At 45.8% G+C, this 8,431-nt stretch overlaps 4 protein-coding genes and 1 pseudogene across 6 annotated transcripts; 2 read left to right on the forward strand and 3 right to left on the reverse strand.

Annotated features, from left to right (window-relative positions):
- The first annotated feature begins 568 nt into the window (after nt 1–568).
- BaraA2 (Baramicin A2) lies at nt 569–1,916 on the forward strand. 2 transcript variants are annotated; one of them, NM_165981.3, is made up of 4 exons: nt 569–652; nt 726–938; nt 998–1,500; nt 1,557–1,916. In NM_165981.3, exons 1-4 carry the CDS (start codon nt 601–603, stop codon nt 1,560–1,562), a joined length of 774 nt encoding a protein of 257 aa, NP_725287.3. In that variant the 5' UTR covers nt 569–600; the 3' UTR covers nt 1,563–1,916. The 2 variants fall into 2 exon arrangements, with proteins under 2 accessions (NP_725287.3, NP_725288.1); NM_165982.3 differs by having other exon boundaries at nt 1,557–1,661.
- Nucleotides 1,600–3,445, reverse strand: CG18278 (uncharacterized protein). The gene is made up of 4 exons (NM_165983.2): nt 3,373–3,445; nt 2,626–3,319; nt 1,931–2,568; nt 1,600–1,871 (listed from the first exon to the last, which is right to left on the reverse strand). Exons 1-4 carry the CDS (start codon nt 3,373–3,375, stop codon nt 1,728–1,730), a joined length of 1,479 nt encoding a protein of 492 aa, NP_725289.1. The 5' UTR covers nt 3,376–3,445; the 3' UTR covers nt 1,600–1,727.
- A 381-nt stretch (nt 3,446–3,826) lies between these two features.
- Nucleotides 3,827–4,149, reverse strand: CR45470 (annotated as a pseudogene).
- Nucleotides 4,150–5,296: 1,147 nt separating this feature from the next.
- BaraA1 (Baramicin A1) lies at nt 5,297–6,643 on the forward strand. 2 transcript variants are annotated; one of them, NM_206108.2, is made up of 4 exons: nt 5,297–5,379; nt 5,453–5,665; nt 5,725–6,227; nt 6,284–6,643. In NM_206108.2, the coding sequence occupies exons 1-4, from the start codon at nt 5,328–5,330 to the stop codon at nt 6,287–6,289; spliced, it is 774 nt and encodes a 257-aa protein (NP_995830.1). In that variant the 5' UTR covers nt 5,297–5,327; the 3' UTR covers nt 6,290–6,643. The 2 variants fall into 2 exon arrangements, with proteins under 2 accessions (NP_995830.1, NP_995829.2); NM_206107.2 differs by having other exon boundaries at nt 6,284–6,388.
- CG30059 (uncharacterized protein) lies at nt 6,327–8,178 on the reverse strand. Its single transcript, NM_137028.4, has 4 exons — nt 8,100–8,178; nt 7,353–8,046; nt 6,658–7,295; nt 6,327–6,598 (listed from the first exon to the last, which is right to left on the reverse strand). The coding sequence occupies exons 1-4, from the start codon at nt 8,100–8,102 to the stop codon at nt 6,455–6,457; spliced, it is 1,479 nt and encodes a 492-aa protein (NP_610872.1). The 5' UTR covers nt 8,103–8,178; the 3' UTR covers nt 6,327–6,454.
- Between the last annotated feature and the right edge of the window lie 253 nt (nt 8,179–8,431).

The raw sequence follows: 8,431 nt of genomic DNA on the forward strand, positions 1-8,431 counted from the left end.
ATATTTTGTTTTATACCAAGTGACAGCAGAGAATGGGGTTGCAATATCTTAAAAGAGTTTCACTTAGCCAATATTTACTGCCATTGTTGGCCACCAAATAGTAGCAACCAGAGACTTCCAGGAATATATTCTCGTGTCAAATGCAATCCACTTTAAATGCAACTATCTGGCGGCTAAGAAAACCCGACAGTTTGATTCAAGTCGACGAAACAATATAAGCACGTGCTAAATAAAGAGACCTATGCAGTTAATACTCTTGTCATATTATAATATAATTTAGTGACATAAGTTGCATGGTATACGAGTACTGAACAAGTTATGGCAGCTTTTCCAAATAAGCGATCACATATTCCGCGGGATGATGGGTGGATTTCTAGCATATGTGGATGCTTAATGGCTTATTGCGGGTCAGGGCGGCGCAATCTGTTCAGAAATTCCCGAACGCACACCCATTTCAGATCAGATTGTGACGTTTTGGGAAATTCTTGACGATCGGTGTAAACAAGCTCAGCAACCAGATTCGATGGCTATGTGCCGGCTATAAATACTAGAAACCATTCGATTGCACTCAGTTGAAGCTGGGCTCTGGAACAGATCACAATGAAATCGTTTGGATTGATTGCACTGGCTATCTGTGGCGTTATCTGCGTCGGTAAGTAGTAACCTCTGGATATAATATAATATTTCGCGAAAGCGGTTACATAACATTATTATAATCCTTGCAGCTGCGGAACCACAACACACCTACGACGGTCGCAATGGGCCGCATGTCTTCGGTTCACCGGGCAATCAGGTCTATATAAGGGGCCAGAATGAAGGCACCTACAGCGTGCCGGGAGTGGGTGGCCAGTTCCAAAACGCTCCTCAACGGGGTGAGCATGTGTACACCGATGAGGCGGGCAACACGTTTGTTAACCGAAAGAACGCTGGTGGACCAGGTAAGTTTAAGTCTCTATACAGATTCTCGAAGATCCTAATGCTATATTCATAATTTCAGCTTCCCACACCATCAGTGGTCCCAATTTTTCCGCCAAAAATTTAGGGCCCAATGGAGCTAAGAGCGTGGGAATCCCACAACGTGCCCGGCGCAGTCCGCAGTTTCACGTAGAGCGTCCCGGTCGCACTGTTGACGTTGGAAACGGAGGATTCTACATTCAGCGTGGCCGACGCAGTCCACAGCTTCATGTGGCACGCCCAGATCGCACCGTAACCATTGGTAATGGCGGCGTCTATATTCAACGCAGTCGACGCAGTCCACAGTTCCATGTGGAGCGACCAGATCGCACTGTTGATTTCGGTAACGGTGGCTTCTCCGCTCAACGTTTCCGCCGTGGGATCAACGATGCCCGCGTCCAGGGTGAGAACTTTGTGGCCCGCGACGATCAGGCAGGAATTTGGGACAATAATGTCTCCGTTTGGAAGCGTCCGGACGGACGCACTGTCACAATCGATAGGAATGGTCATACCATCGTGTCCGGAAGGGGACGTCCCGCTCAGCACGTAAGCAATCTCACGCATTTAACCAGCGCAATCAACTAACTTATTTATGTTTTCAGTACTGAAACGGTTTCAAATAAGTGTAACTTTAGACTGTAAAATACGATTAATATGAGACTATGTATATAGCAACATAAATCACATGATATCTGAATATGAAATCTATATGCGCCCAGCGGACTTGAATTTGGTTTTGGATTACTATTTGGCTAGGAGTAATATGCATATATCTATACAAAACACGAGTGGCCCGAACACTGTGTGAGATTCTTGAGACGCAACGAATACAAAGCTCGTTCAATGGGCAGCAGATCGTAGGCAATGTTGGTCATTTGAAAGGGATCCAGTTGCAGGTCATATGCCTCCAAAAAGTTCTGAAATATTTATAAACACATGAAATATATAGAATGGCAAATGTCAAATGCTTCTTTACCTCGTTATCCCGAAATTCGCAGTAAATGCGATCCTCGCGATGGCGAATATTTCTTAAGCAGGCGTAGGTGTTGTTCCATGCATCCTGGCAATGGCAATCCGCTGCGGGGGTGCACTGCGCCAATCGATCCTTTTCTGGCCAAGGGCATTCAGGATTAAAGGTGGCCAGAGTTCCCTCGCCCCAGTACTCGATCAACAGGGAACGCTCGAAAAATGGAACCCTTCGCCTTTTGTTGAGCAAAAGCTCGTGAAATGATTGCCCATCCATGTAGGATGGTGTGTCGATGTCGGCCCAGGCCAATATAGTCGGTGCCAAGTCCACTAGACTGACGGCAGTGTCAATGTGGCTCTCAGGTGCTATTCCAGGTCCCCGGATTAGCAGCGGTACGTTAATATCCGTTTCGTAGGGCTGTCTCTTATCGAAGGGCTGTGCAAACTGCCCCACATGGTAGCCGTTATCCGAGGTGTAGATAATGTAGGTGTTCTCCAACGATTGCGTATCGTTTAGCACTCCCATCAAGGTGACGACCAGTTCGTCCACGGCCAGCAGCGTTTCCCAGCGTTTCTGGAAATACGTGTCTATGGTGTTGATGGTTTCGTTGGGCAGACGACGTGCTGCTCGCACCAACCAGTGCTTATCTAAAAAGGGTACTTATGTATATTGGTGGCATAGATATCATTTGATAACAACCTTACCCTGCTTAACTTGATTGAAGCTGGGTGTGCGCAGGGCTTCGATATGGGAGAACACACCCTCATGTCTTGGTGCCGGAGTGAAGGGTTCATGGGCTGCCGGTGGGGCGACCATCGCGAAGAACGGTTCCGAGGATTGTGTAGCATTTCTTAGAAAGTCAGCGGCGCGATCTCTTAGCAGATCGGTTAGGTAGGTGGACTCGTAGTGCACGTTGCCGCTATTTTCGCGCAGTGTGTAGTTATAGTATCTAGAGTTCCCGTGAAGGCCATAGAAGTGGTTCCAACCCTTTGGCACATCCCCAGCACCCCAGTACTGATTCAAGTACTTCCCGCCAAAGAAGGTGTTGTATCCGTGCTGCTGCAAGATGTATGGCAAGGCCCGGGGCTCCAGCGCTCGCCGCCAGTGTGGTCCGTAGCATCCACCACTTACGGAATTGTTCCGGGTGCCGTGATTGTGCGCATACATGCCCGTCAGCAGACTCGTCCTCGCCGGACAGCAGATGGGCGAGGGCGTGTAGGCGTTGTGGAACAGGGCGCCACCGAAACCCAGCATTTCGATCGTATGCTCCATGGGAAACATACCGCGCAGCTCCACATCCTGATCGTCGGACAGGATCAGCAGAATGTTGGGCAACTTCTCGCTGGCCGTGTTTCCCAGGCAAGCGAGGACTAGGATGATCAGGGGGGCTAAGCTGATCTGCAGAAATCACCTGATATAAAACATATAGGATATTAGTTTGGAATACTCACCATGGAGCAGATCGAAGTTTTCTTTTGTTTACATAAAATTTGTGCGATAACAAAGCCCGGCTTGCAAGTGCAGTGTTGTAAAAGGCAGCGGCGATCTTTTAGTGTTAGCCAATGGCCAACCGAAATAGGACAAACTCTAAACCTAATCAAATTATATTGAAAGTATCATTTTTACCTATTTAGTAAACTGCACTTACCACTTGTGAAAATACGAACATCAGCTCTCAGGCGCGCGAATTATTCAAATTCAAATATTCTTCCAGGGGTGCCATATGTCTAAACTTATTTAGCGTCGCGTTGCCAGACAACAGTAGGGTAATGGGGTGTACACACTGTACTTTTAATCAACTGTTAAGCTTACAGTTGGCGCCAAACAAAAAATTCAAAACTTCTTAGTTATTTCCAGACCCCGTATTTGAAAGCCAACAAGCCACGTTAGAGAAATATGATTTATTTCCATTAAATATCAGCGGTTCGGTGACCGAAAAATACAGATTCTTTGCTGACATCAATATGTTTTTTTGAAATTCACAATAATGTAATGCATATGTAGGTACAAATGTTTACAGTTTACTTAGAGATAGACTTTTTTAAAAAAGAATGCAAGTCTGTATCCGTATCACAAAGCTGCGCCGCGGACAAGGGGACAGATACAAAAAAAAAAAACAAAACCGAACTCTAGCCTCTTAAATGTGTTTTTTTTCCTCGCGATCTTACAAAATAAATAACAGCAAATAGAAAGATAAACTTACATATAAGCGCAATATTCAAATGTTTCAAATGTTGTGCATTTTTAAAATTGTCCAAATTTATGTGACACGCTGCGCCAATTGATCAGATTAAATAAACATGAGGCCAAGCGAATCGAATTTGGCTTCACCAAGAAGACAATGCAGTCTGTATTCAAATGGGTGGGCGCATCCACCAAGCGGTGAATACAGTGACCGCTCGCTATAATGGACGGTCAGGTGTTACTTTAACTTAAAAAAATATGTAACAAATCTTATCAAGTTTGAAATAGATTGAAATAGATTTGGTTATTGCATTCGAAAGATATATATTAAATTCGAATATTCCAAGAAATTTCATGAGAATGTCACTTATGTCATGAGATTATATTAACGTACGAATAAACAATGTATTTTCCAAAATTAAAAATAAAATTTAATTTAATTACGCAGTACCTTTACACTATCAGTCGGAGGTAATAACTCATATAATTAGATTAGCATTAGCTTTTAAAGCGAAAAACACTTAAAAGCTGAAATTATTAGACAACACTCTTAAATTAGTCGAGCTGATATATAGCCTCAAGTTTTGCTTAAATCCAAAGATAAAGGAATGCCTTCAAAAATATATTTTGTTTTATACCAAGTGACAGCAGAGAATGGGGTTGCAATATCTTAAAAGAGTTTCACTTAGCCAATATTTACTGCCATTGTTGGCCACCAAATAGTAGCAACCAGAGACTTCCAGGAATATATTCTCGTGTCAAATGCAATCCACTTTAAATGCAACTATCTGGCGGCTAAGAAAACCCGACAGTTTGATTCAAGTCGACGAAACAATATAAGCACGTGCTAAATAAAGAGACCTATGCAGTTAATACTCTTGTCATATTATAATATAATTTAGTGACATAAGTTGCATGGTATACGAGTACTGAACAAGTTATGGCAGCTTTTCCAAATAAGCGATCACATATTCCGCGGGATGATGGGTGGATTTCTAGCATATGTGGATGCTTAATGGCTTATTGCGGGTCAGGGCGGCGCAATCTGTTCAGAAATTCCCGAACGCACACCCATTTCAGATCAGATTGTGACGTTTTGGGAAATTCTTGACGATCGGTGTAAACAAGCTCAGCAACCAGATTCGATGGCTATGTGCCGGCTATAAATACTAGAAACCATTCGATTGCACTCAGTTGAAGCTGGGCTCTGGAACAGATCACAATGAAATCGTTTGGATTGATTGCACTGGCTATCTGTGGCGTTATCTGCGTCGGTAAGTAGTAACCTCTGGATATAATATAATATTTCGCGAAAGCGGTTACATAACATTATTATAATCCTTGCAGCTGCGGAACCACAACACACCTACGACGGTCGCAATGGGCCGCATGTCTTCGGTTCACCGGGCAATCAGGTCTATATAAGGGGCCAGAATGAAGGCACCTACAGCGTGCCGGGAGTGGGTGGCCAGTTCCAAAACGCTCCTCAACGGGGTGAGCATGTGTACACCGATGAGGCGGGCAACACGTTTGTTAACCGAAAGAACGCTGGTGGACCAGGTAAGTTTAAGTCTCTATACAGATTCTCGAAGATCCTAATGCTATATTCATAATTTCAGCTTCCCACACCATCAGTGGTCCCAATTTTTCCGCCAAAAATTTAGGGCCCAATGGAGCTAAGAGCGTGGGAATCCCACAACGTGCCCGGCGCAGTCCGCAGTTTCACGTAGAGCGTCCCGGTCGCACTGTTGACGTTGGAAACGGAGGATTCTACATTCAGCGTGGCCGACGCAGTCCACAGCTTCATGTGGCACGCCCAGATCGCACCGTAACCATTGGTAATGGCGGCGTCTATATTCAACGCAGTCGACGCAGTCCACAGTTCCATGTGGAGCGACCAGATCGCACTGTTGATTTCGGTAACGGTGGCTTCTCCGCTCAACGTTTCCGCCGTGGGATCAACGATGCCCGCGTCCAGGGTGAGAACTTTGTGGCCCGCGACGATCAGGCAGGAATTTGGGACAATAATGTCTCCGTTTGGAAGCGTCCGGACGGACGCACTGTCACAATCGATAGGAATGGTCATACCATCGTGTCCGGAAGGGGACGTCCCGCTCAGCACGTAAGCAATCTCACGCATTTAACCAGCGCAATCAACTAACTTATTTATGTTTTCAGTACTGAAACGGTTTCAAATAAGTGTAACTTTAGACTGTAAAATACGATTAATATGAGACTATGTATATAGCAACATAAATCACATGATATCTGAATATGAAATCTATATGCGCCCAGCGGACTTGAATTTGGTTTTGGATTACTATTTGGCTAGGAGTAATATGCATATATCTATACAAAACACGAGTGGCCCGAACACTGTGTGAGATTCTTGAGACGCAACGAATACAAAGCTCGTTCAATGGGCAGCAGATCGTAGGCAATGTTGGTCATTTGAAAGGGATCCAGTTGCAGGTCATATGCCTCCAAAAAGTTCTGAAATATTTATAAACACATGAAATATATAGAATGGCAAATGTCAAATGCTTCTTTACCTCGTTATCCCGAAATTCGCAGTAAATGCGATCCTCGCGATGGCGAATATTTCTTAAGCAGGCGTAGGTGTTGTTCCATGCATCCTGGCAATGGCAATCCGCTGCGGGGGTGCACTGCGCCAATCGATCCTTTTCTGGCCAAGGGCATTCAGGATTAAAGGTGGCCAGAGTTCCCTCGCCCCAGTACTCGATCAACAGGGAACGCTCGAAAAATGGAACCCTTCGCCTTTTGTTGAGCAAAAGCTCGTGAAATGATTGCCCATCCATGTAGGATGGTGTGTCGATGTCGGCCCAGGCCAATATAGTCGGTGCCAAGTCCACTAGACTGACGGCAGTGTCAATGTGGCTCTCAGGTGCTATTCCAGGTCCCCGGATTAGCAGCGGTACGTTAATATCCGTTTCGTAGGGCTGTCTCTTATCGAAGGGCTGTGCAAACTGCCCCACATGGTAGCCGTTATCCGAGGTGTAGATAATGTAGGTGTTCTCCAACGATTGCGTATCGTTTAGCACTCCCATCAAGGTGACGACCAGTTCGTCCACGGCCAGCAGCGTTTCCCAGCGTTTCTGGAAATACGTGTCTATGGTGTTGATGGTTTCGTTGGGCAGACGACGTGCTGCTCGCACCAACCAGTGCTTATCTAAAAAGGGTACTTATGTATATTGGTGGCATAGATATCATTTGATAACAACCTTACCCTGCTTAACTTGATTGAAGCTGGGTGTGCGCAGGGCTTCGATATGGGAGAACACACCCTCATGTCTTGGTGCCGGAGTGAAGGGTTCATGGGCTGCCGGTGGGGCGACCATCGCGAAGAACGGTTCCGAGGATTGTGTAGCATTTCTTAGAAAGTCAGCGGCGCGATCTCTTAGCAGATCGGATAGGTAGGTCGACTCGTAGTGCACGTTGCCGGTATTTTCGCGCAGTGTGTAGTTATAGTATCTAGAGTTCCCGTGAAGGCCGTAGAAGTTATTCCAACCCTTTGGCACATCCCCAGCGCCCCAGTACTGATTCAAGTACTTCCCGCCAAAGAAGGTGTTGTATCCGTGCTGCTGCAAGATGTATGGCAAAGCCCGGGGCTCCAGGGCACGCCGCCAGTGCGGTCCGTAGCATCCACCACTTACGGAATTGTTCCGGGTGCCGTGATTGTGCGCATACATGCCCGTCAGCAGACTCGTCCTCGCCGGACAGCAGATGGGCGAGGGCGTGTAGGCGTTGTGGAACAGGGCGCCACCGAAACCCAGCATTTCGATCGTATGCTCCATGGGAAACATACCGCGCAGCTCCACATCCTGATCGTCGGACAGGATCAGCAGAATGTTGGGCAACTTCTCGCTGGCCGTGTTTCCCAGGCAAGCGAGGACTAGGACGATCAGAGGGGCTAAGGTGATCTACAGAAATCACCGGATATAAAACATATAGGATATGAGTTAAGAATACTCACCATGGAGCAGATCGAAGTTTTCTTTTGTTTACATAAAATTTGTGCGATAACAAAGCCCGGCTTGCAAGTGCAGTGTTGTAAAGACAGCGGCGATCATTTAGTGTTAGCCAATGGCCAACCGAAATAGGACAAACTCTAAACCTAATCAAATTATATTGAATATATAGTTTTTACCTATTTAGTAAACTGCACTTACCACCAGTGAAAATTCGAGCATCAGCTCTCAGGCGCGCGAATTATTCAAATTCAAATATTCTTCCAGGGGTGCCATATGTCTAAACTTATTTAGCGTCGCGTTGCCAGACAACAGTAGGGTAATGGGGTGTACACAC

The sequence above is a fragment of the Drosophila melanogaster genome, chromosome 2R, assembly GCF_000001215.4.
Source record: "Drosophila melanogaster chromosome 2R".
In the NCBI taxonomy this organism is placed as follows: Eukaryota; Metazoa; Arthropoda; class Insecta; order Diptera; family Drosophilidae; genus Drosophila; species Drosophila melanogaster.

What these genes read in the sequence shown, in the direction of transcription:
- BaraA2 (NM_165981.3), top strand. Translation starts at nt 601, where the DNA reads ATGAAATCGTTTGGATTGATTGCACTGGCTATCTGTGGCGTTATCTGC. An exon ending in CTGTGGCGTTATCTGCGTCG is followed by an intron (nt 653 to 725) that starts GTAAGTAGTAAC and finishes TAATCCTTGCAG; the next exon opens with CTGCGGAACCACAACACACC. An exon ending in AAAGAACGCTGGTGGACCAG is followed by an intron (nt 939 to 997) that starts GTAAGTTTAAGT and finishes TCATAATTTCAG; the next exon opens with CTTCCCACACCATCAGTGGT.
- CG18278 (NM_165983.2), bottom strand. An exon ending in CTTCAATCAAGTTAAGCAGG is followed by an intron (nt 2,569 to 2,625) that starts GTAAGGTTGTTA and finishes TACCCTTTTTAG; the next exon opens with ATAAGCACTGGTTGGTGCGA. An exon ending in GCGAATTTCGGGATAACGAG is followed by an intron (nt 1,872 to 1,930) that starts GTAAAGAAGCAT and finishes TAAATATTTCAG; the next exon opens with AACTTTTTGGAGGCATATGA.
- BaraA1 (NM_206108.2), top strand. Translation starts at nt 5,328, where the DNA reads ATGAAATCGTTTGGATTGATTGCACTGGCTATCTGTGGCGTTATCTGC. An exon ending in CTGTGGCGTTATCTGCGTCG is followed by an intron (nt 5,380 to 5,452) that starts GTAAGTAGTAAC and finishes TAATCCTTGCAG; the next exon opens with CTGCGGAACCACAACACACC. An exon ending in AAAGAACGCTGGTGGACCAG is followed by an intron (nt 5,666 to 5,724) that starts GTAAGTTTAAGT and finishes TCATAATTTCAG; the next exon opens with CTTCCCACACCATCAGTGGT.
- CG30059 (NM_137028.4), bottom strand. An exon ending in CTTCAATCAAGTTAAGCAGG is followed by an intron (nt 7,296 to 7,352) that starts GTAAGGTTGTTA and finishes TACCCTTTTTAG; the next exon opens with ATAAGCACTGGTTGGTGCGA. An exon ending in GCGAATTTCGGGATAACGAG is followed by an intron (nt 6,599 to 6,657) that starts GTAAAGAAGCAT and finishes TAAATATTTCAG; the next exon opens with AACTTTTTGGAGGCATATGA.